This window comes from Siphateles boraxobius, unplaced genomic scaffold (genome assembly GCF_051911475.1).
Source record: "Siphateles boraxobius isolate OS27281-9 unplaced genomic scaffold, OSU_SipBor_1 31, whole genome shotgun sequence".
Lineage (NCBI taxonomy): Eukaryota > Metazoa > Chordata > Actinopteri > Cypriniformes > Leuciscidae > Siphateles > Siphateles boraxobius.
In genome coordinates this window covers 11,605,223-11,632,657 of record NW_027508931.1, presented here as the reverse complement: position 1 = coordinate 11,632,657, position 27,435 = coordinate 11,605,223, and the positions used below count along the sequence as shown (strand labels likewise).

The 27,435-nt window shown below is 40.6% G+C and overlaps 1 protein-coding gene across 2 annotated transcripts; it reads left to right on the top strand.

Moving 5' to 3' along the window:
- zfhx3a (zinc finger homeobox 3a) lies at positions 1–27,435 on the top strand. Of its 2 annotated transcripts, none has more exons than XM_077193847.1 (9): positions 1–281; positions 7,381–10,113; positions 10,795–11,020; positions 15,602–15,700; positions 15,974–16,098; positions 16,475–16,675; positions 18,233–18,329; positions 18,550–23,856; positions 23,948–27,435. In XM_077193847.1, exons 2-9 carry the CDS (start codon positions 7,417–7,419, stop codon positions 25,261–25,263), a joined length of 10,068 nt encoding a protein of 3,355 aa, XP_077049962.1. In that variant the 5' UTR covers positions 1–281; positions 7,381–7,416; the 3' UTR covers positions 25,264–27,435. The 2 variants fall into 2 exon arrangements, with proteins under 2 accessions (XP_077049962.1, XP_077049963.1); XM_077193848.1 differs by having other exon boundaries at positions 2–281; positions 15,977–16,098.

The following is a 27,435-nucleotide window of genomic DNA, read 5'->3' as shown; positions in this document are numbered from 1 at the left end:
GCACATGCGCAGTGTGTTAATTCCAGCCATTTTTTGCACGAAAGTAATTAGCAGGAATAAAGACCGGACTGATTTTTTTTTTCACTCTCTCCTCCTTCCTCGAACCGAAGCCAGGGCGCGTCTGTCGTCTGCAGTACAACCAAAAAACAAACCCTTTTAAATGCTTTAAGGAACAGTCAAATACCTCGTTTAACTTCAGCAGCATGATGTGTGAACGCATGCATCTGCGCGAATGGGATCTATAAACGTGTTTACCGGAATACAAAGCGACGCGTCCAAATGTAAGTTTGTATAAGATGACTGTTCTTCACCGTTTGCCTATAGTTGATTGTTCTTTGGTCAAATTTACAAAAGTATAAAGCGTAACAATAATGAACTACATAGGCTAATGCATGATTCTTTTGCATCCCTGCTTGTTTTGTTATTGATATTTAGGCTACTAGCTGTTATTACATATGTATGACATAGTTGCGAATGTAAAGCGCATCCTATTCACTTTCTTTGGTGTTAGTGTCTTTCTCGAGTTCAGTTTGAAGTTATAAAGCTCTTCTGGTGTTTTCCTACCTGTTTTCTTCAAGAGTTGTCGCCCTCCTGTTAGTTGCAACAACAACAACAACAACAACAACAACAACAAAAAAAGACCGAAAAGCGTAAAGAAACGTCCTTTTCTGTGTATGCTTTTTGCTTGGACGAGTCCTATGTTGTTGCTGTTGTGTAAGTCAACACTGACACACCAGGCTCATTTTCAGAGTGTATCAGTATTGACACGCGCTACGGGTCCAGATCCGTCCGTGTAACGATTAGAAATGAAGGATCCGTACGAAGCCTCGAGCGTCCTCCGCGTCGCGACTCAATTGCGCGCATGTAATAGCCTTATTTTAAAATATATATATATATTATACATACATATTTTTAAAGATACGAAGTCGCAAGGGTTTTGTTTTTACGTCTTAAATGAAGTGTAGATTGTACAAGAGGGAGAATTAGCCCTGATGTCCTGTGCATGCTTGGTCAAGCCTGTTTGGACTTATTCCTTCAACTGTGTGTGTGTGTGTGTGTGTGTGTGTATGGGTGGGTTGTGTTGTTCCGAGAAGTTAGGTAAATTTGATAAAACCTAAAAGATATTCATAAAATAAGAGCATATATTTTATTAAATTGTACACTGCACAAATTAATTTATATATATTTTTAAATTTCTTAGGATATGCTGTATGTGTTTACAAAGCTATACTTTATGAAATCAAAAGTTATCAATGATAAAAGATTCATAAATAAGGTTTATGTTTTGATTAACTAGTGTGTTGTAATTTTAATTCATACATTTATAAAAGCAAATACAAATCTATAGTATGTCCTCATTTATAAAGCTAAATGTGTGTTGTGTGTGTGTGTGTGTGTGTGTGTGTGTGTGTGTGTGTGTGTGTGTGTGTGTGTGTGTGTGTGTGTGTGTGTGTGTGCGGATGCGCTTGTGTGTGACTGACAGTGTGTTTGGGTATTGTTTTTTTCTGTCCTTTTGTGAATCTGTCACGTTGTGACAAATAGTAAAAAAAATTTATACATTATACAATAGTTTTTGACTTAGTTCATATCATAATAGTTCAATTGTCTGTTTTTGAGCAGCTGGGCTCATAAAAAAACAAGGATGGATTTTAGGCTTGATTTAGATTTTTTTTATGCTTCATATTGTTAATTTAGCTCTCTAAATGTCAGAATATTCAACTTTAGAAATACAATAATCTTTACATTTCTAGGTAAAATACAGTGTTTGGCCTAAAATAGAGTGCTTACACTGGAATAACCAGCTCTACCACAAATAAAGCGAGCACCGACTCTTTCTTTTGAGAATGCACACACACACACACACACACACACACACACACACACACACACACACACACACACACACACACACACACACACACACACACACACACACACACACACACACACACAGGAGATGGTGTTGGGCGAAAGAGGATTGGCTCACAGGTCAGAGTTCACAGAGTTAGGGAACAGGGTGAAAGGAAGAAGATGGGATGAAAGGGCACAGCTAGGGAAGAGAAAAGTGGACTCTGCAGGGTACCGGTGTAAAAACAGATAGTGTTGAGCCAATGAGAGTGATTGAAGGAAATTGTTCCCGATAGGGTTTCATTGAAACATTTTTTTTTACTGCATTAGCTAAATTTAGTGGATGTACTGTAAAAAATCTGAATATACATACAAAAATTGTTTCTTATTCGTACATAATTTGTATTTAAAAAAAATAATACAGCAGTCCCATTATATGCTGTGTATGTATCTTTTTGTTTATTCATTGTGTTCGTAAAGTCTTCAACTTTCAGGACTCTGTAAAGATTGTGTAGTTGTTGCTTTGTTTGTAAATAAGGTGTTGCAACATCTGAATACTGAATTGTGTGCGTTCGTTTGAGTCTGTGTGCACACACTGCCTTCAGGGTTTGACTTTTTCTGTTTATCATAATAATAGCTGGGGTTGTGGAGAAGTGAGGCACATCGGCTGATCAGTCACTAAGGCCTCTCAAACACACACACACACACACACACATACACACGCGCATACTCACACGCGCATACTCTCACACACACACACACACACACACACACACACACACACACACACACACACACACACACACACACACACACACACACACACACACACACACACACACACACACACACACTGAGCCAGAGAACAATGCATGGGGGCCCAGCCTGTCAGTTCAAATTCTGCTCTCCATCCACGCCTTAAACAGACCTTGTGTGTGTGTATGTGTGTGTGTGCGCGTGCACAGGAGAAACGAGGGTGATCAGATTCAGTGCTTCTGCCTCACCGCCGTGTTACTGTCAACTCTCACCAGAATTCACTGCAAATATTGAACTATATTACACTGTCTGCCTTAGTCCAAGCAGAAAGCGGTGTGTGCTGTTTGCCATGGCTGTTGAATATAGAATGAAGGTATAGTTTATAAAAGGTCCATAAACCACAGTAATGCAAAGGTCAGTGGGTTTGTTTAACACATTTTCTTGGAAATGGACTATAGAAATGGAGACAGACAGAGTCTGTAGTGAGAGACAGAGATTTTGCAGTGTCAAATAATGCTGAAATGTATGTCAATAGGGGTATATGTTTACCATTTTTCTTAGATTAATGAAAAAAAGGATGATATTTGTTGAAAGAAAGAGGGGAAACAGCTCTGTATGACAATTTAGTGTCTTAACAGATTTAAATCTTTACATATTTACTCTTAATTTAAATATTATTGTGATGTCATGTTTTTAGTTTGCATCTCCAATAGTAATATAAGTATTTGTGTAGTACACACACACACACACACACACACACACACACACACACACACACACACACACACACACACACACACACACACACACACACACACACACACACACACACACACACACACACACACACACACACACACTCTCTCTCTCTTTATATATATATATATATATATATATATATATATATATATATATATAGTGTGTGTGTGTGTGTGTGTGTGTGCGTGGATTTCTTTTCTAGCCAGTTGTCACATTATTATTGTTTTAGCAAAAAGGAATTTCTGCACACTTTTCACAATTCAGTCAATTCCTGGTGGATGATAATGCTACTTGTAATATTATTTGTCATCAACCCATTTTCAATTATCCTCCAACAGAATATATTCTCTTGTCATTTTTTTTAGAGGTTGCATAAATCATTTGTTAACTCCAATGATTAAAAACAAGATAGCAGTAACATTTATTATTTTTTTCTAGCTTGTCAATTCCATTTTTGTTGTGCATGTTGTTCAGCTCTGCAGGATTATGCGTTTTGAATTGGGATCTAGCTGTTAAAAGGAGCTATTCTTGCACAAATGTTTTCTTTTTCCTTTCTCATTTCACAGTGCATATACTCCAGTAATGAATGCAGGATATTTACATGAATAATCCTTACAGATAAAAGCTTTAGTACACAGTGCCCCTTTCCATTTGATATGTGTGTAACAAGTGCCGCAATTTGACTGAGGAAGAGCAGCACACACAAGCGATTGCCATGCATTGTCAGAGGCATAAGATCAAGTCAAATGAATAAGAACTCTTTCAGTGTAGCATTGATTTCATAATCCCGCTGGATCTTGCTGCAGTTTAGATCGATACGTTTACATCACGCTCAGACTTTCACACTAGAAACTAAAGCGTGTGTGACTTACTATAAGTATACTGACAGAATGCATCACTGTGCATGTGTAAAACTTTGTTCTACATCTCTGCCTATTGGAAACTTATGTAAGCAAATGATTCCCCCCCCCCCCAGAAATATAATATAAGGCTCATTTTTAAGGAGGCAGCTGTCACAACACTGTCATGGCCCTGCCATAACATCAGCATTACCTTTTGAACTTTGACCCTGCATTTTTGTCTGTCACTTCCTTTTTGCATGTCATACAGGAAGTGCATCAGCATTTTATTTCCTGCTAACGTATTTTGTTCTATGCTGGCTGACTAATCGAGAAACAATTTTAAGGCCTCAGTTTTCTAAATTACAAGTCATACATTTTCCCCACCACTCTCGCCCTCTCTTTCGTCCACTCTTTCTTTTTTCTCTCTCTATCGTTCTCTCTCTTTCTTTTGAAGTTTTGCTCCTGAATGGGCTAGTGTCTCTAATGGAAATAGGGCATTAAATCAAAGATCAAAGACAAGCGCACAGCAGAGAGGACAGCTGTCTAAATACAGTGGGAGAAAATGTGTCTGTGTTTGTGTGACTGCGAGAGAGAAGGGTGTGGGGTTAGCTGGTTTAAGTTTGGTTTGATACTTTCATTTTTTTAGTTCATTTTGTAGTTCATTTTGTAATGTTTTTGTGTGCTCGTGCATTCATGCATGTTGCAAGTGCTTAAAAGGATAAAAACGCTGGCACAAAGTAAGATTGTGCAGACACTTGATCGTTTTAAGTCTTCTATGATGTCTCAGGTACTCTGTAGTATAGCCATGTGCTGTGTCATGTTGTAGACATGTAAAACACGTAAGGATTAGGTGTGTTGCACAGTCAAATCTGTGCGATAGAATGTTTACCAAGATACTGAGGCAATATTAGATTAGCATTAAAACAGGAAGCCAAGCCCCTGAATCAGCAATCTGTGCTTTGAATGTGAAATCACTCTCTCTAACAAAACGGGGCTTCCCACACAGTATCTTTTTTTCTTTCTTTTTTTTTTGTCAGGTTAATCACTTCCTTTCGGTGGTTAGAAAATAGTGCTAGTCAGTCTCAGGAGGTCAAACTAAATATTAAATCAGCTTTTTTATTTTCTATTAAATTCATGTGAAGTTTGCAACCTTTCTCGCAAATTTCTATCAGTTAACATGAAGTAAACATTGAAGTAGACTTAATTAACAGAATAATGCACAAGAATGAGATGTTACAGCTTTCATTAGGAGCTAGATTAGTTCAGTGGTTATTAAGAAACGTATTTCTTATATTTGTCTTTTTTTGTATTAACTAGAGAGGATGGAGTGTATTTCCTTGTATTTATATAGTATTTCCTTGCCATACTGTAATGTTGTTGTAGAAATTCCCCCAAAAATGTTACCTCTTGAATGCCATATGTTCTTTTTTTTTTTTTTTTTTTTTTTTTCAAAGTGGGAGGTTTATGTGGTAACAGGAATTGCCCACAACATGTGGATTAATTCTATGTTAGATAATAATTTAGTCACTAGAAACAAAAGTTTCCTTATCTCAGTTCAGTGAAAAAGGTTCCCTGTAAATGTTGTTGTATTTGCTGTTGTTGTTTAAGGGTTATTGCTGGTACTGTTAGAGTCAGGGTTAATATTAGTTTTAGTGCTGTTTTGTCTAATTCTCAGCTGACATCTTGGTCTTAATCCACACACACACTTACAGAGAGTAATTGGTTTAAGATGTGTCTTGATTCCAGCTGTGTGCCCCCTATCAGGTATCCCAGAGAGATGGGTAATTAACCTAGCAGCTAATGAGATGCATCACTAATTAATCCCCCCCCCCCCCCCCACACACACACACACTCACACTCATCCACACACGGAGCAAAAAAAGACTGGATATTCATTGATCGGTTCAGAAAGTTTAGCTAGTTAGTTTCAGCATGGCAGTTTGTTTATGAATATGTATCTCTAGCGCTCTATAAGCATTTGTTTATTTCAATGAGTGGACTGCTATGTATAAAAGCTGTTCATTAAGTTGGCTTGTGAGACCCAACATACTGAAATCCTATTTATTATTTTTGAAACATTTTGCCTTTTAAGTCAATTTTTTTAGGTCCAGTTCAAGCTTAAATCATGGAACGTATCCTTTAGCCTCGTGTGCTAGCATCCTGCTCTTGCTTCCAGTAAGATGCTTAGCATTCACGCTATTGATTTTCCCATTAGCACTTTAGCCCCCTCCAGTAGAGAGGATCAGAGAGAGCTCAATATAACAGCTTGAATCTCAGTTCAAGAATCTACACTCTTAAACCTAGAAACAGAGCAATTAGCCCCTAACTACAATCCACAAACTCAGTACTGTCCTCAGACACCTTCTGTGCAAATGATTGATGTTTTTACACTATTTAGGTGACTTAACTGTAGATAAATCCAGTAATAACTATAAGCACATTTTAATTATTTAAATATAGCCCTCGGTGTAACCACAAGGCAGGCTTAAGTAGCTACATCATATGTTTGTATTTGTAAAATGTGTAAGTTTGTGCTGCTGGTACAATTAAAATGCCAATCCAAATGTGAACCTGTTTCTACTTAGCATTAATACAAATTGCAATTATTATAGAAGCCTAATATAAGTTGAACCCTGTTGTGATAGGCTGCTTTAATATAATTCAATTTAATTCACTTTAGCTGCTTTACTGATCAAGGCCTGTGGGGGCCGTGTCTCTGGAGAAACCTGGGACTAGAGTCAATAGGGAACTTAGTCCAGAGGCACTGTCACGGGGCAATCCCCCGTAGACACAGCCCTATGTTCTGCTCAGTTGCCTAAAGGGAAATATAATTCAGATGAAGGGGGATGGGGATGGGGGAGTCAGAGACAGACAGAGACATTTAATTGAGCAGATCTTGGTGATTCCAGGAATTGTCTCTCATGTAATATTCAGCTCTCTGTAATACAGCTAGGCAAAGAGCTATTGATCACAGTCTAGACCTTTCTCTGCTTTCATTTTCATCGCTCCAGAGTTGCTTATCTCTGAAAAGTGACACTAAAGTTTATGCTGCTCAAATTTAAAATAATTCATATGTTGCTGTAATTATGTATGGTGCAAAGTGATTTAGAAAATCGTAATGTAGGTATAAAGTTTGGGTAATTAAACTTTTCTCTCCCTTTCATTCTTTTTCTAGGCCATGGTGGGATGAACGTGCTCAGTAGCTCAGAGGATGGAGTGTTGTGACTCTGTCTCCAACAATGGAGCCTCTGGCCCCCACACACAACAGCCTCCTGGGCTCTGCAGACCACTGGCCCCCAATCCACTCCTACTGGCCAGAGATCAAGCCATTCATCGGAGCACAGCAACTCTGTCTAACCAGGATGGACTAGTGGGGCAGGCTGAGGAGGAGGGACTTGCTGGGAGATATGAAGAAAGATTTAGGGAAAAACAGGTTAATGAATGTTCAACTAGAGAGATGTTAAAAGAGGGAAAGAAGGCAGATGAAGAGGAAGAAGGTGAGGATGTGGAGAGTCCTATCGGAGAGATCTTGTACCAGCCTGAGGGGTCTGCCTATGTGACGGAGAGTAAGCTCACGAGTGGTGTGCCCTCCTCCTCCTCTTTAGGTTCCCCTTCCTCCATCATTAGAACCTGTTACATTTCCTTGTCTCAAAGCCCCGCTCCACAGATTTTTCGTGTCTTCCAAATGCATAACCTTGACGAGAGTGATAGTCTAGCTCTGGTGACCCGCCAATCCAAAGATAATGCTCCTGACGTGGCAGGATCATCAGATACAGGGGTGACATGGTCTGGTCAAACCAAACCCATCCTGATGTGCTTTCTGTGTCGGCTGTCTTTTGGCCGTTCACGCTTGTTTAGGGCTCATGCTTCTCAGCAACACAACATCACCTTCAGCGATGAAGAACAACATCTGCTCTCGTTTAAACACACCTCTGCCATTTTACAGCCTGCCGGCCCAGGCAACCGCCCATTTCTCTGTTTCCTAGAACCAAAAAGGAATTGTGAGTCTGTGGTACCACTTAACCTGGCATCTCCGACCTCTGGGAAAAGCACAGAGGACACTGCAAGACGGAAAGAGAATGAAGAGGCTCTGATCTCTAAGCCAGGACTCCCTCTCCTGCCCTCTCCACCCAGAACCTCCCCTGCTACCTCAATACCAAGCCCTGCCAAAGACCCTTCAACCCTGGGAAGAGAGGGCACACAAAGAGGCAAGGAGGACAAGATGTGGAAGGATGAAGAAAGTAGTAAGGGAGGAGAAAGGAGATTGTATTTAGAGGTAGGCAGCACTGTAGATGACAGTGCTCACGGTATTAGCAGTAACAGTAGCGGACAAGAGCACATTACTGAAGCTGCTCTGTCAAACCAAAGCATTTCAAAACCTCCAAACTCTGTAACAATAGCAACCAGCTTTATGAACAACACCAAAACCCTTACAGACTCTGAGTCAGAGTATGGAACAAGCTTTAACTGCCACGACCCTGCACCTGCTTCCCTTGTTGTGGTAAACCCGTCCACTGTCACTTCTACAGAACAACTTGCCAACCAAGAGAGTGCCACAGCAACTGAACCAAATGACCAGTTAGAGAATGGTAGCGCCATAGCAATGGAACCAACCACTAGGTTGTCTGAAGATGACAGACATGCTGTCACTCATTCTGACCTGCCCAATAATCATAGCCATTCCACGTCCCCTAGACTGAGTCCTACCTTAACCCAGACTAGTCAGCCTATTCTTGAAGAAGGGCACTTGGACACTGCCTCTAGAAAAAGGCTGGTGGTGGCCATTGACGGAGGCTTTGTTGCCGTTGGGGACGATGTCCAAGGATCATCTTTCAGTTATGCCGTTCAGGCCTCTATGGTACACTCCAGAAACTCCTGCAAGACATTGAAGTGTCCAAAATGCAACTGGCATTACAAGTACCAGCAAACTCTTGAAGCCCATATGAAGGAGAAGCACCCAGAGTCGGATTCTGAAGAGTGTCCATACTGCAGCAGTGGTCAGAGCCACCCACGCCTAGCAAGAGGTGAGACTTATTCTTGCGGATACAAGCCGTTCCGCTGCCAGGTCTGCCAATATTCCACCACCACCAAGGGCAACTTGAGCATCCACATGCAATCGGACAAACACCTCAACAACATGCAGAGCCTGCAGACGCAGTCACATACACACAGCCCAGCAGCCCAGCCTTCAACCCATTCACATCCTACTCTCACTCACCCCACCCAAGCGAACTCCCCCTCTCCATCTAAGCTTCGGGGACGTGCATCGTGGCGGTGTGAAGTCTGTGACTACGAAACCAACGTGGCACGGAACCTCCGAATCCACATGACCAGTGAAAAGCACACGCACAACGTGCTTCTACTGCAGCAGAACTTGGCACACATGCAACGTCAACGTAAGCACAATGCCACCGAGCTTTACCGCCACTGCCAACCTCAGACCAAACTGTCCGATGCCATCGCTTCTCTGTCCTGCAATGAAACCTCTTCACCGAAACTCTTTGAATGCATTCTATGTGGCTGCTTTTCCTGTGACACTCTAGAAGAGCTTAGTCAACACCTGACCATGCAGCGGTCTTTACCCAATTCCTATTGGAGAAGCACAACTGGAGACACCCATCACTGTCGGCTTTGCCATTATGCCACGCCGTTGCGGGCAAATTTCCAACTGCACTGCCAGACAGACAAACACGTACAGCGCTACCAGTTAGCTGCACACCTACGAGAGGCCAGTAGTCAACATGTAAGCATCGAAGAGGAGGAAGAAGAGTGGCGCCTCAGGTGTGTCGCTGCTGGAAGCCAAGTGCAGCTAAGGTGCAATGCATGTGACTACGAGGCCAGCAGCTTGGAGAAACTGAAGCTACACACCATGAACTCCAGACACGAGACCAGTCTGAGACTATACAAGGTAAATCTCACAATTCAAAACCAGAAAAGATATGTGCAAAAAGTCTGAGGCCTGGGACTCCTGTCAGTAAAATCCACAAAAGCCCAAGATGCCCTCAGTGAAGCCATTATTCCCCAAAACCTGTAAGGCCTCTATGGTAATTGAGATAGATTGTATGTTATTTCTTCCCTCCCCTTAATGTGGTCCATTAACTCAGCACATCTCTAATCAGTTTAGAGTTCTGTAAAACAAGTGGACTGGTGTTTCTCACTGTGGTTGTGTGCATGTGTTTTTGTGTCTGTGCTCATCTAATGTTTCACTGGATTCATTTGCTTTGAATCTGTCTGCTCAGCTTTCACCAGACCGCAGACAGAGGGAGAGATTTAGCGTTTATTTGAGCAAAGCATGTTAAGTAACATCTACATAGGTGTTTTTACAGGGTTGTATTGATCCTGCATGGATCTATATTCTGCTGTCCACATTAGAGGAAGCCACATATTGATCATTTATGACTATATGGTCAATATATGACTTCCGCTAAAGTACCTTAAGTATGTTGCTGGTGATGAAATGTACGTTGGATGAAGTAGAAGAGTGTTTTATTAATTGATATAACTTCTTTTATCCTTCCTTATATCCTTCTTTTCCGTTTACCCCCACACATCATGTGTGATTAATGTTTATCTTTATTCTTTCTCTCAGTATCTGCAGCAGCTGGATGGAATGGAATCTGAAGATGTCTGGCTGCACTGTGTGCTGTGTGATTTCTCCACTCAGAACAGCCTTTCTTTAGTGCAGCACTCCCATTCATTGAGCCACCAGAGAGGGGAGGGGCTGCTTAGACTACAGCGAATCCAGAAGGGTCTGCAGGATGAGGAGGAGCTTGGTGCCATCTTCACAATCCGAAAAAGCCCTGCTCAAGAAAATGGTATGAGACACACATGCACTATCGCTTTGTTCTGTTTCAATTTACAGAGTTATCTTCAGGGGTGTTGCAAAGCATCAAAAAATTTTTTAAACCAATCAAATTTCAGGAGAGGAAATAAGCAAAATCCAACATGCTCATAATCAGAACACCAGCTTTTGAGGCTAGATTAATATTGGGAAGAAAGTCAGGGAGAATTCCTTAAAACCCTAATCAAAAGACTGTCCCTTGAGTGTTGTGCTCATGATGCTCAAGGCTCTAAAATACACAACAGAACAACAGAGGGGGAGGGGCTGACAGACATGCCGAAAAACAAAAAGAATAGGAAAAGAAAGAGGGCAGATATTTACACTGGGGTAATTGAGAAAACCGGGTGGTGGAGGCAATTAGCATTTAGTTCTAACACAGAATAAGCTCAACTAATCAGTTGAACAATAGCCGACCTTGGCACTCAGCCTGTTTGTATGTGTATATTTACATATGCATTTGTGTGTGAGAGTGAGAGAGAAAAAGAAAGCGAGTGAGTGTGCCTTTTGTACAGAATAGTAGGAATTGATTTTGTTAATTGACTTGCCAATAATCACATTTGTAACATCTTCACTGGCCAGAAAGAGGCTAAACTAGAGGGTTAGCCTGTCAATGCAGCCAATAAAGGCGCAACCCACTAACGAGGCATGAGTTAATTAACATTCTCCAATTAACATTTTAAAAGAAAGACAGAGAAAAGGTCTGATAGAGATTCCTAAAGACTGACAGGTGTTTGGACATATTCCTGGTTTATTTTGTGTTAAAGTGTAAATTGCAGGTTAACCACCACAATCAATTAATGTGTTAATTAAAGTGCTCTATATATATATTTAAAAATGTCTGTCTTAAAATGCGTTAAAATAACATTTATTGGGGTTTAGGTAGCATGTTTTTTACCGTAACTGGGTGATGACGTCATAACAGGGAGTAGCAACCCGTAATCTGCTAGATTCCTACTGTTTGCGGTTTGACTATGGAGAACGACTGGGAGACTGAAGAGGTGGGAAACCATCAAATTCTTGATGGACCACAGGCCTACAATTTTGAACCAGTCAGGCGTGAGAGAGGGGAGGAAATTGTCAGAAATCATGGCCCTTAAAGAGTTATTAATGCTTGGTGTGAGGAAAATTAGTGGAGGGTTGGCCAGGTTTCCTGGTGAGCAGCTAGAGCTAGCCTAGGTTAGCCTGGTGCTAGCCCGGATAACATTAGGAAACAAGCTAAAGTCTTTTCAAAATCTTGCAGTCATGTAGAATAGCAAGAAGGGACAACAACTGAAGACATTATTTACTTACATGGTGTTAGTGGTCCTAATCAGAGCTGTAGAGATGCACACACTGCACAGGCACAATGGCGCTTTTGCTGGCATCTGTTGACAGAACGCAATATTGCCTGTGCTAAAACGCAACTAATTAACAATGCTCATTGTCAGAAAGAAAAAAATAGATCGATGTCCCTATCGCTGTGTTTGACAGGTGTTTGTGTGGGCTATGCCACCCAATGGAATCAGCAGTGGAGAGTATGTGTTGTCGTGAGGTGAACGCGTTTTGGAGTTGAGTGGAGCAGCTCGACCCGCCACCGGCAAATCTGACGTGCCTTACGCAGCATCCTGGTTTTGACGCATGCTGCCTGAACCCGTTTGTTTTGCGCATAGCTTACTCTCATTTCAGGCAGGATCACGATCCTCTTGAAGCCAGCACACACGAGTATGTTTACAATTCAGTAATTTAATTAATCACTTCTGAATCTAAAAAACGTTTCTTCTAAAATCAGCTCGCTTCGTAGCCACAAACTTCACCAAGGCACGTTTTGACGTTTGTCCTTGGGGAACTTGTGGAGCCTCTCTCCCGTATTAGAAGTATTTGTACATCCCGCACAAACACAATAGTTCACCATTTTTGTTACTTGCCGTTAGACTAACGGTAACTCTAGGCTTGGAGGCCCTGTTATGACGTCACGCCCAGCCTAGTGGAAGGGAGGGGGTGTGCTTAAAACCACTGTAAAACGTACCAACTTTTTATATTATATTCGGCATTTTGGTATAAAAAACATAAAAAACAATGGTGGGCGGTTCTTTTCTTTATGTTTAATAAGCACATTGCATTATCTTCGTGAAAAATTTTACCTGCAATTTACACTTTAAGAAATGTTTTATATTTTAATGTTTTTTTCTCAGTTCTAACTTTGTTCTAGATTTGTTTAGGAATGTTTTCAAGTTTTTTGGGAAAATCTAATGTAAAACTTCCTAAACATGGTACATTTAAAATAAAAAAAACCTGAAATACTGTATAGTAGCGTTATATTCCCAATGAGGAGAAATGGTGAACACATTGGGTACAAAAAAAAAGGTTAGCAGTCAGTGTGTCGTGTACAATCAATGCTAAAGTCAGTGAGTGAGAGTGAGTAGCTGTTTCAGTGTGAATTTGAACCTGTAGGAACATCGGATCAGCGCTGCTTCCGACCTGCTGGAGCGCCGCAGCTGAATGGCTGGTTATTGATCTCTTTAGGAACACCAGGGCATTGCCTAATTTATAATCAATACTGGATCAATGCTGCTGAGCATTTGTATATTGATCCCTGGGACGGGTAGGAAGTGCTGATGAAGTGTGTGTTGAGTGTGCGCCTGGAGTGTGTTAGCATGTGTGGGTGCATCTGATCACTTCATTACTGGCCGAAATGACCTCACCACGCTGAGCCACGGCCATCTGTTTTGTCCAAGAAGCGTCATGAACATTGTAAGTGAATGAATCCACATGCCCCCTTTGATTTTTGAAGTGCATTTTCAATGCAACTTCAAAATTAAATAAAATCTTTGTGTCTTTGATTAATTAAGTTGCATGATAAATAAGTTGCAGGTGAAAAAAAAAGTTGTTTGTCTACAACACATGTATGCATTTGGTTAAATTTGGCTCATTTTTGCATTATAAATTTGTAGTGCATAATTAAACAAGTTTTGCATAAAATGGATCATTTGCCATTTTGACAGAATTTGAACATATTATGCAACACATTATGAATTTTTACTAATTAATGATTTCCTTCAGTCCCATACATTTAGTTGCCATTTTATTAATTTGTTTATTTCAATCCCTAAGCTTTTTTTGTTGTGATTTTCCCTGTGAGAGATGCTCTACAATAGACTATTTTTTTTTGGTCAGGTTCAGCGCGGTGTGTGTGACTGAGAGAATGACTGAGCGAGCGGGCTCAATGGGGCGGTCGTAACTAGAGCGGATTTGACAGTTTCAGGTTATGTGTTCTGTGTTTATGGGTGTGTTGGTTTGATAGGAAATCAATAGCGTGTCTGTCAGGATAATTGGTGTTCAGATGGCCTTTCTCGCTCTCTCTCTCACCCTCTGTCATAATCACCTTCTCAAAGAATTACCAGAAGATACCTCGGCCTGCATTTGATTGGTCTGTTATGACAACCCTCATGCATTTTTTTTTTGTTTTCAGACCCCCCCCCCCATACCCCAACCACCCCCTGCCCAAAACCCACCCAAATCAACTCCGTTCTTCTTTCCCCTTCCCCCCACGTAGCAGAACAATTACTTTGCTAAGAAAGCAGAAAGGCAGAAAGCAAGAGAGAAGAGGATGAGGAGAGGGAGGGAGGGAGGGCGTTGAATGGGGTATCTGGTTTAGTGTGTCCCGAGGCTGTGTGTTTTGTACCTTCAGAGCTCAGCCGAAGCTTTTAGATGCTGCAAAAGAACAACAGAGCATCATTGCCCTTTTTGAATTTCCATCTTAATGTGTGCGTGCTCTAGAGCACTCCAAAGAGAGCTCTCTTTTTGATTTGGGAGTTCATCGGGAAGATTAAAAAATAACAAGCCAAAACTGAAGACTTGTCAAAATATTGTCAGTAAATGCCATCCCACATGTTTTGGATATGCACAGTAGTCATTTCAGTTTTCTGGGAGCGCTTAAGAAAATGCTTCTTTTAGCAAGAAAGCTATAACTAGTACAACAGACTCAAACTGAGCACAAGACCTATTGTATAAGATCATTTTTAAACCCTGTCATGGCGGCATTGTTCGCCAATTTGTGCTTTGAAATGGACTCTTTGTGTTTGACCCTCCTGACCTCTGCTGTATTATCTTCCTCCTGTGACTTTTCAAATCCCCACAGGTCAAATGAAGCTCTGCTGACGCCACTGACTTTAACTGGTCCTCCTTCTGATTTTCTTTTCTCATATCTTTCTTTGTATTTTTACTGTAGAAGATCAATATATTTAACTTCTTTTGTGTGAATCCATAGGAGATTTTGTAGATTACTAGCTAGTGTTTTGTGTCGGTCTGTCCGTTAATATGTTTGAGCAGGTTGGTTGGGTTCACTGAGCTAGCGTAGACTGACCCCTATAGGTTTGAATGTGTTCCTGCATTCAACCTTGTTTTGCAGTGGCACATGCACGAAAGATATTTTCTGCAATGACCAATTGCCTAAAAAATCAAATAGTTGGCCTGATAATTTAAATTGCAAAGCATATAGGAAACAAACAACCTTCAGTGTGTACATATGAATTTGTCTATTGTGATGTGCTCACTGAATATAATTTTTTCTCTTCAGCTCTTCAAGCAGATCAGAATGGGATGGAGTCTCCCACTGAGGATACGGCTAACCAAGAAGACCAAAGTAAACATGGAGACATAATGAGGAAAAAATCAGGTCTTTACCAAAATTATTGCTACATTGTTTTTTCAGCTGGTTTCGCTTCGGGACCCAGATTTTACATTAGATGCTGTGGTGAACCCACACCAATATATTTTAAATTTAGCTTATATTTAACACCATACCACTAATTGCATTATTTGCATTGTTGTTTTTCCTGCTTTCTATGAAACCAAATGCCAATGGGAACCACTGTTTTACAATAAGCTAAGTGTTGTTACTTGTTAAACAATAATGTGCGCCTCTTTGATCTGTTTGCTTTTTTGCTAGTAGAAGGATTTATTCAAACAGAGGCAGAGCAAAATGAGTCGTCTTCAAGTCCTAAGCGTCCCTCATCTATATCTGAAGAGTCAGATGACCTCTCTCCCTGCAAAAGGCCACGAATACAGGAAGAGGTCTGCTGCAATGCACTCTGCACTATCTTTTTTTTATTTATAAAATGTAACCTGGTTTTGCCATGTTTATTTTACAAGTTCTTTAAAGTGCCATAAGACCACTGATGCCTATTAGTTTTCTGCACGACTAGCAGAATAGTATAAACAAGTAGTTGTGCAAGCCCTAGCAAATACAATGGAATAATAATATGGTAATCATTTAATACTAATTAAATTAAATTACTATGAACTTAATTGCTTATTATACCATAACTATACCATTGTGCAAAAAATAAGAAGTATAAAAGAAACAAAGCCTAATATTATCAAAGGAACAGGATATTGCAAATACAGTATGTAATTCTTGTACCTCTGTTGTTTGTTTCCTTCCATTCAGATGCGGCAGTGTCCATTCTGTCGCTTCCGTCATAGTGATATTGAGCGTCTAAGGAGTCATGTGATGAACCAGCATGCAGTTCAGCCTGCTGTCCGCTGCCCACTGTGCCAAGACACACTGCACAGTATTGCCCTCTTGCGTACCCACCTCACACAGCTGCACAGTGTCACTGCAGACTGCACTCAGAAACTCATCAACACGGTGAGGGGGGAAAAAGGCAGTATGCATATATCATGTAGATTCAGTATTTTAGTGCTATATAGTTTGTAATTTTTTTAGTGCTTTTGTAAAGAATTAAAGCAACCAAGGATTTTAAACAGTACCACATGTCCATTCCAGCCATAATTCTCACAGCAAAAATTGTTTTTCTCATTTCTGTTACCTAGTAAAAACATCTTAACTCCCTTTAAGATCAATTGCTTGGGCTATTAAGAAGACAATATGTTTTGAATTTCTTTTTTTTTTTATCCCTTAGGCAGTTTTTACTGATGTCAAAGCAGGATCTATTTACAATATCAGCTGATACTTGTCAATTTTTAAAGTAAAAAAAAAAGTAGTAAATTTTGTAGTGTGCTTGTTTAAATTCAGCAATTTTGTGTAGCCTGCATCCTAGTCGCTATTATTACTTGTGTTATAGCCGTTAGCCATGCTGCTTTCTAGATATTGATATTAAAAAACATCAATGGACCACTATTTTTTATATATGGGGTAAAAAATGTATTAATGCAAGAAAATCACAATGTGCATGTGCGTATAAGGAGGGGTGTTTAGACCCTCACTGACTCCAGCACGAGCGAACGGAGACAAGTAATGACATTGAGTTGGGGGAGGGAAGAGGTAGCTGCCTCAGATCCAATGAATATTAAAATTAGCTTTTTTATCTGCAGAATATAAATTGATACTAATGCACCCAGTGCTTGTTTGAACCCGAAGCAGACATGCCTCACTGTTTCTGAAAGGTTGGACATTTTTGGCCAATTCAGTCAGCTTACGCTGAGTGCTTTTTCTTGCGTAAAAGGCTTTTCTGTCTGTCTTTCCATTTCATGTGTTCTCCCCTCTCCTATCATTCTTGGTCTTCCTTGACCTCCGTTCTGTCATCTCTCTTGATTTCTCTCTTCGGAACTTGCCGTTCCTCTCCCCTTCCCCAGCTAAACTGAAATACAGTAATAATTGTGCTTCATTAGTTCTGAGCCTGTGCTAGGTGATTTTCGTTATGAACCGTGCCTGGTAATTATGTTCTAAATTAAATGTGACCTTGAAGAGGACTTGTGTGCTGCTTTGTGTCCCTTCAATACAGCACTTTCCTGAAATGGGGTGCTTTGTGATGGAAATAGCAGCCATTTTGTTTGGTTGTTCATCCCTCCCTCTCCCCCCTTAAAGTTGCATTGATTTACACATTTTAAATTTGAGTGGGTACAGGAGGAAAGAAGGAGATGAAGATAAGTAAAGTGGCTTTTTTACATCCAAAGTTAGCTAATTGTGTTGTCATGGACCAAAGAGGGCTTCCATTCATACTTAACCTTTGAACTGCTTTAAGTGTTGGTTCATGACTACGATTCCATTTTGCCTTCTGAAGTTAAGGGTCTATTCTCTTGCACGATGCATCATTAATGCACACGTAGCATGAACACAGCATAATGACCAATCATTTTCAGAGATAACAATCAAATGACTTAATAATGAGATTTTTGTGGATTAATTAATCCACAAAATGGATTTATCAAACCTATTATGATTTATTTTTTCCCTTGTGATCAGATGATTGCTTCAGACGTGCTGCCAGAGAAGATGTTTTTACCAGTGCACAACTCGGATACACAGCTGATAAATGCTAATGAAACAAAGAGACTGGATGGTTAGTATAAATATATATACATTTTTTTAAATCTAGGTTAAGCATGGTTCTTTATTTTTCATCATTTTAAAAAAGGTTGACAGTTATGATCTGACTCAAAAACTAGTCCAAAGGTGATTTATCAATATTTGTGTTTAGTTTAATTACTAAACTATGATTGTTCTAATTAATTTTGCTTCATTATGTACTTACAGCAATTCTTTTTCTGTTTATTCTTTAGAAATATCAACTGATGCTGAACCTGAGACAGGTACCACACCTCACTTGGAGGCAGCACAAATCTATAAACAACCATCAGAGGAAGCAGAATCCACAAAGGAGAACAATGCTGCTTTTCCTTGTTGGCAGAAAGGCTGCAACAAAGTCTTTACATCCTCAAGTGCACTCCAGACACACTTCAACCAGCTTCATAGCCAGAAATCTCAAACGGCAATATCTGATCGCCACATTTACAAGTACCGGTGTAATCAGTGCAGCCTAGCTTTTAAAACCCCTGAAAAGTTGCAACTGCATTCTCAGTACCATGCTATCAGAGCTGCCACCATATGCTGCCTCTGTCAACGCAGTTTTCGTACAATTCAGGCCCTTCGGAAACACCTTGAGACAAGCCACCTGGAGCTAAGTGAAACCCAGATACAGCAGCTTTATGGTGGTTTAATGATGAATGGTGATACCCTGATCTCCGCAGAACAAACATTTGGTGAAGAGGAGGGCTCACCAGAAGAAACTGAGATGAAAGATGATGAAGAATGTGATTTGGAGAAAAAACTAAGTCCTACAGACAATGATTCAAGTTTGGTTAAAGATAATGCTGAATGTGACCCCAAGCAGCCTGTTTTTCCACCTAGAAAGGGCCCGAATATTACAATGGAGAAATTTCTGGATCCATCGAGACCTTTCAAATGTACTGTTTGCAAGGAGTCTTTCACACAGAAGAATATTCTCTTGGTTCACTACAACTCAGTGTCACACTTACACAAACTTAAACGGTCTCTGCAGGACACGTCAACTGGATTGCAAGAGCCTGTCAACAATGCAGACCACAAACCATTTAAATGTAGTATTTGCAATGTAGCATATAGTCAGAGTTCAACCTTAGAGATTCATATGCGTTCTGTCTTGCACCAGACAAAAGCTCGTGCATCCAAGCTTGAAACATCCACTTCTAGTTCTGAATCTGTTGGCCCTCCCCCAGGCAAGGCATTGTCCAGCACCCCTGCAACCATGAAGCCTGCTCCTTCCATGAACAATGCTGATCTTAGCCACCAACAAAACACTGAACCCAAAGGCACAACTGCAAACCCAGACACCAACCATCCTTCAACATCTGACATGAGGAAGAAGTTGGTAAACATGATTGATTCAGCTACCAAGCAACAACAGATGTCATTACAACAACAACAGGAACAGCAGTTAGCCCAGGCTCAAGCCCATCTCCAGCAAGAGCTCCAAAAGAACGCTGCTCTTCTTCAGTCCCATTTATTCAATCCTGCACTTTTACACCCTTTTCCTATGGCAACAGAGGCTCTTCTTTCAGTGCAGCAGCAACAGCAATTGCTTCTTCCTTTTCTTATTCCAGGAGGAGAGTTCCACATGAATCCAGACGTGAACCTTAAAGGCTCAGGTCTAAACTTAAGCACATTAAAGCCTACTGTAAGTGAGGATACTGCTGAGTCTTCTAAAAAAGATGGCTCGAAATATTGTTCTAAACAAAAACAAAATGAAAGTCTTGTAATTCATCCTGAAATGAATGAACATAAACTGACCAGTGATCCACAGTGTGAGAAGGATGCAGATGAACTGAACAGTAATGAAGGATCAAAAGAAACAGATAATGTGGGTATTGGAGAAAAAACATATCATCCCAAAACACAAGAAAATGAAGATGTAAACAAAGAGATGTCAACCAGTGGGAAGAGTTTTGATGAGTTTCTTCCACCCAGAATAGCCCATGATGCCCCTGGGAATGCATCAAAGGCTTTGCTTGAAAACATTGGTTTTGAGTTAGTCATGCAATTCAATGAAAATAAGCAGCGATATCAGAAAAATATTACTGAGGTGATACCAAATGGTGGGGATGAGACTGACACCAAAGAGGTGGATCATTCAGAAGGCATGGAGAAGCTAGAGTGTGAGTCCTGTGGGAAGCTTTTTTCAAATGCACTGATTCTAAAGAGTCATAAAGAGCAGATTCATCATTCCGTATTCCCTATCAAGTCATTGGAGAAATTTGCTAAAGACTACAGGGAGAAATATGACAAACTGTTTCCATTGAGACCTACAACTCCAGAGGCTTCTCCTGTCTCATCCCCTTCTCCTACACCACCTATGATTCCCAACCCTTCAGTGCAGCAGCCACAACAGCAACAACCAGTGCAACCAATTGTTCCTGTCTCTACACTCAGTTCTACTCCTGCTACTGTCTCCATTTCTCAAGTTAAGGCTCCATTAGCCCAAATTCCCTTACCCATGGAACTTCCACTCTTCCCTCCACTTCTAATCCCCTCCATACCTTTGCAAGCTTTAACTCATCAGGGCCCTGTCCATCTGCCCCCAGTGGAGGCCGGTTTGAGTTCTGATTTGACACAGCTTTATCAACAACAGTTAACTCCATCAATGTTACAGCAGCAAAGTAAAAGACCTCGAACCAGAATCACGGATGATCAGCTTGTAATCCTACGTCAGTATTTTGATATCAACAATTCTCCGAACGAGGACCAAATCCATGAGATGGCCAACAAATCTGGTTTGCCACATAAAGTCATAAAGCATTGGTTTCGGAACACTCTATTCAAAGAACGCCAGCGCAACAAGGATTCTCCATATAACTTTAGTAATCCTCCCATCACAACACTGGAAGATGTAAAGGTGGATTCTAGACCACCGTCTCCTGAACCACTAAAACAAGAATTTTATGGGGGTAGGAGGTCTTCAAGAACCAGGTTTACTGACTATCAGCTAAGATTATTGCAGGATTTTTTTGATGCCAATGCATACCCCAAAGATGATGAGTTTGAGCAACTGTCCAACCTCCTTAATCTTTCCACCCGTGTGATTGTGGTATGGTTTCAAAATTCCAGACAAAAAGCTCGGAAGAACTATGAGAACCAAGGAGAGGGAGGGAAGGATAGTGAACGCCGAGACCTATCTAATGACCGCTACTTTCGTACTTCCAACAACAATTTCCAGTGTAAGAAATGCAACACAGTCTTTCAACGCATTTTTGATCTAATTAATCACCAGAAAATGCAGTGTTACAAAGATGAGGAGGAGGAAATGCAGAACGATCAGAATGACACTTCAGTGGATTCTAAGACTGAGTGTCTTAGTCCAATATCTGGACCCTCTTGTTTTACACAAGCAAATTCTTGCTCAAGCCCCTCCAGTTCATCTGGCTCTAGTACTAATGTGAAGTCCACTGATTCTGAGTATATGCACACAACAAGTCTTTCTAGAGAGCTTAAACAAGCTAATGAAGTATCCTCTGACCCTAAACAGGCTGTTAGTATCAACACTGAGTTTGAGGAATTAGATAACAGAATGCAGCAGCCAAGGCTTCTCTGTGAAGAGAATCAAAATGTAAGCACAGCAATTCACTCTCCTCCTAAACAACAACAGGTTTCTTGCACGTCTGAAACAAACCCAACTCCATCACAGAGCTCCCAGAAGATTTTTAGTCCTTTAGAGATTCCTTCATCTGAGCAACAACTGCAACAGAAACCAGCTCAGGATATGAGCCCTTACCACTGCATCCAGTGTAAATCGAGCTTCCCCTCTTTTGAACATTGGCAAGAGCACCAGCAAATGCACTTCCTTACCCAAAGTTACTTTCCCAGCCCACAGTTCCTCGACCGTCCTGTAGACATGCCGCTTATGCTATTTGATCCTGCTAATCCCCTACTTGCAAGGCATCTGCTTTCAGGAACAATTTCCCAGATAGTGGCAAATCCACCAGCAGTGACAACCATTCCAGATTCAACAATAAACTCTCTGAAGAGGAAACTTGAAGAGAAAGCAGGAACCAGTTCTATGGAGAATGATTGGGAAAATAATGGGGAGGAACCCCAGCGAGACAAACGTATGAGGACCACCATAACACCAGAGCAACTAGAGGTTTTGTATCAGAAATACCTTTTAGACTCCAATCCAACACGCAAGATGCTTGACCATATCTCTAACGAGGTCGGTCTTAAGAAAAGAGTAGTTCAAGTCTGGTTCCAGAACACTCGAGCTCGTGAGAGGAAAGGCCAGTTTCGGGCATTGGGACCATCTCATATCCATCGTCGTTGCCCATTCTGTCGAGCTCTCTTTAAAGCACAGACTGCTCTTTCTGCTCACATACGTTCACGTCACTGGCATGAAGCTAGGAATGCAGGGTATAGTATGGCAATATCTAGTATGACTCAAGATCAGGAAAGTTCTCAATTTAAATCTGATCTCTTTGATTTTGCCAATTATTCTCAGTTTTTGAACTCCACTGATGATGCAGATTCTCCAGCATGCAAAAACATGGACCTGTCTTCACATCAGGAGCGTCTGAGCCCAAAACCTATAAAAGGTGAGAGTATGGAAGATTTTGAGATGCCTTCCATGTCAGTTTATCAGACTTTTGAACAGAGCAAGCTAAATAACTGTGAGGCTAACACAAACGCGACCCTTGACCATACAACTGATGAAGGAAATGACTCTCTAGAGGGTAAAAATGGCAGTATCCACCACATGTCTCCCAGCACTGAAAGGGAGGCTTCTTCTGAAAGTGATGAAAAGATGTCTTCTGGATTGGTTAGCCCTGCAATGAGCTTTAATGCTAAAGATTTTGATAATGATTTAGTTTTAGATTACAGTGAAAATTCCAGCCTGGCTGATCCAGCTTCACCATGCCCTGGTAGCTCCAACAGTCAGAGCTTTGATGACAGATATAGCCAAAAACGCTACCGCACTCAAATGAGCAATCTGCAGGTAAAAGTGCTCAAAGCCTGCTTTAGTGACTATAAAACCCCAACAATGCTTGAGTGTGAAGCCTTGGGCAATGACGTTGGACTTGCCAAGAGGGTGGTTCAGGTGTGGTTTCAGAATGCTCGTGCCAAGGAGAAAAAGGCGAAGCTTAGCCTTGCAAAGCAGTTTGGTACAGAGAGTACTTCTATTGATAGACCTAAGACTGAATGCACTCTTTGCTCTGTTAAATACAGTGGCTGCTTGTCTATTCGTGACCATGTCTTCTCCCAGCAACATCTTTCTAAAGTTAAGGAGGCTCTGGGTGGCCAGAGGAAGAGGGACAAGGAATATTTGGGTTCAGTATCTGCTCGTCAGCTGATGGCTCAACAAGAGGTTGATCATCTAAAAAAAACAACTGATGCTCTGGGACTTGTCCAACCACAAGCTATACTGAGCTCAGTGGGCCTCAACCAAACTGCCCTTCAGTGTCTGAGCCAGTATCCAATGTACTCAAGCCTGCAGGCGCAGAACACTAAAAGCATACGAGGTGGTAACTGCAAAATGACAGATGGTTATTCTTCCATAAAAACAGGTATGTCTGACCTAAATTTTGTTTTTAATTAATTTTCTTAAAATTCTGATCTTATGTAATCCATGCTTTATTTCTTAATTCATTATCATAGAAGGTGCCAGTGATCCTGCTGTAAATGAGCTGACCCGCAAGCCAACCATGACGTCCTCTTCTGCCATATCAGCTATGGATGACAAAGATGTAGTTAGCACAACCAACTCTGTCTTGACCCCAAAGACCACAGAACAAGACCTTCAGTTACCCAAAGAAAATGACGCTGGAAGTAACAGGATTCCCACAAACAAACTTGACAGTTCTCCATTGCGAAATGCCACTCGTGCAAACCCTTCTTGCAACAGTAAAGAGAAGTCAGACTCTTCCAGACCAACAGTATCTACTCCAAATACTGGAAGGGAATATGCCATAGACCCAACTCAGCTACAAGTTCTTCATGCAGCAATGAAAACTGACCAAGCTGCTCTGCTCCCTAGTCCTCTCTTGCCCTGTCTGATGCCTGGCTTCCCTACACTTTTTTCTGCCCATATTCCCACACCTATGCCTGGAGGCCTCCTGCAGCCCATGTTTGGCATGGAAACCATGTTCCCATATGGTCCAGTCTTGCCACAAGCTCTAATGGGGCTGTCCCCGGGCTCCATTCTCCAGCAATATCAACAAAATCTGCAGGGTGCACTGATGCAACAAAGACTGCAGCTGCAACAACAGAAACAGTTAGTGCAGCTACCAGACAAACCAAAACCTAGCCAAATCTCTGCTCGCCTTCATGCAGAGGACACCATTTCATCCAAACGTGACAAGAAGCAAGGCAAACTCAATGGCTCAGATTCCCGCTTCATAAACTCTGTCAACACTAAGCAGCCAGATGTGAATAACAACTTTCTTCTAAGCCACTGTATTGTTTCCAAAACAGAGTGTAAAACAGAAGGCAAGGATGGTCATCTTTATGACTGTCTCGCCTGTGAGGTGTCTCTCACTGGAAATGCAGAGCTCATCAAACATCTTGAGTTCCCTCAACATAGACAAAGAGTGGCAGAGAGACTGAATGCCAAAGAGCATGCTTCTCAATTACCTCACATCAGTCCCTCATCTACCTCTCAGTCAAATCCATCCAGTGAACAGAGATCCTCTTCAACGACCCAGTCTTCTTTAGGTACTCCTTCTGAAACCTCCATCCCTACTCCAACCAGTTCTGACCAGAGCAGTAGACATCTCCAAAGCTCACCCCTGACTCCAGCTTTACCTGAGGCTTCCCAAAGCTCACAGGCTTCTCACTCACATCATTTTCTTTCGCCTTCAAATGTTACCTCAAGCCTGACAAGCCTTGCAAAGACATGTCGCACAAAACCAATAGACTCTGTGGATGGGCGTTGCGACGGCAACGAGTCAGAGGAGGGACAAGACTCGACATAATATATTGGAGCAAGAGGTTTGATAACACTGGTTTTTATGGCTTTGAAGCCTCAGAATAGACTCCGTGGAATAAAAAAATAATAAGAGGAAAGTAAAACAAAATGTATCCACTGTAGATTACACTGGGGAAAAATATGACCAAGAGCTAGTTTGGTAGACTGTTTTAAAAGGACTGAATCCTGTAGGATCCAACTTGCATTACCAGTGCTTGTAACCAAAAACAAGTGTCAGTAGAATGTTTTTTTCCATTTCAATATGCTGGTTTTTAACAAAAACTTGAGTATATGTAAACTGTTTGGAAACTAAAGGGTGTACAGCTAAAGACTGGTGAAGAACCTGAGATGGTTTCATGATTACTTAACTAACCAAAAGTCTGTTTATAACGTGTAAGTTTTAACAGACACCCATAAAACACCCACACTATTTTTTTGCCCTATCAAGTATTAAAATATTATATTATTGGCTTAATGAAGTGATGTAATGTTTTTCGATGTTGTCTTCTCTCAGGTCAACAGCTCTCAATTTTGTTCTGTTACAAGACATACCAATAGAAAATATATTAAGCCCAAAAGAAATGTGTAATGAATGAAAACGTACAATTCTGATTTGTATTCAAAGTCCTGAAACTAAGCTAGTAGATGTTCACTTTTTTTTCATGGACATGTATTTGTCCAGACACAAAACGTATTGCAGACCGTTGTGATATGTGGAAAATTGCAATTTAGTTTTGTTTTGTTTTGTTTTTTTGAAAATTGACAAAAACATTCTGTGTTAATGATAGATAAATGTATGAACATTTTTGGTGTTGCGTAGATTGTTGAATTCAGATGACTTAATTGTATGGTAGGTTTAAAACAAATGACTTGTATATTTAACTTTTGTATTGTCCCAGTCAAAGACACTTGAGGCTTTTTAGCCATGCTCATGTTAAAACATAGCATTTACCCTGTAATGCTGTTGAAAATTGTCACTGTACAACCAACTTCCTCTCCTGCACTGAGCCAAGTTGAAAGACCCTGTGTATGAATTAGATCAATGCACATCTATAAGATATTTTCTATTTTTGTTGTCTTTTAAACAGAGCATTTCAATTGTGCACTTATTTGTTTTCTTCTGTTGCCTTCAATACTGTAATTTCACCTAAGGCAGTAGTTTTTAATTTTTCATTCAGTACACAGTAATTTTATTTCTTAACATTTCTGCACTTGCCATGACTAACAATAATAACAATGACGCTATTATGAAACAATAATAACTTACAGTATTGCTTTAATGGAAAATCCAAAGATAAAGTAGTCTTACCATTGGTGCATACAAAAAACTTTATACTTTAGAAAATATTACTGTTTTTAAGGAATGGAAATCTTTTTAGATGATGGAGCCAGCTACTGTATGAGAATACTGTTTTAGCTAACTTATTAGAACATGTGTGACCTCATATATGAAACAACCAGAGAACCAAAAATAAAAAACAAAACAGAAAGCTTACTCTGAGGATATGGGACAGCACTGTTGTGCAGCCATTGTAGTTTGTATTATAGAGGTAAACTCACATGGTTTGCTTCTCTGTGTCTGGCCTTTTTGTCTGGTTATCTCTTCTGATTTCATTTCTTATTGTTTGTTCTACTAAATGTACCGGGTCTAATTGTTGAGGAAATAGAGTGTGCTGCTAATGTAGGTTTGTTCTAAGATGCATGCTTGATTTTGCTTTTTGCTGAAGCTTTAATGACGACCGTCAGTAGCCACAAACCCTGTCCCTGTTCTACCGCAGTTCTGTCCACACATGACTGTGAAGACTGTGACTCTCCATGAAATACATTATGTTCTCCTCTTAGCCAACCAATGTTGAAAACCAATGATGATATATTTATACAAAGTTTGCATTCCAAATATCACATCTGTCATTTGAATTGATTGTTTTCTTTTTTTGTTATTGTTGTATTCTGCTTCTAAGGGGACTCACTGTAAAGTATTCTCTCACTCCTGAGTCTGGACCTTCTGTGAGAGACTGTTTTCTCTGCGTGCTCCTGGAAATGTTATTACTGTAGCGATCGCCAAATAATGTTCGTTCATGATGCACTTGTGTTTATTCATGTGACTCACTGGGCTAATGTCTCCTGTCCCCTTATATACAAGCATTCAAAGTGAATAAAATCTGTTTCCTTTTAATAA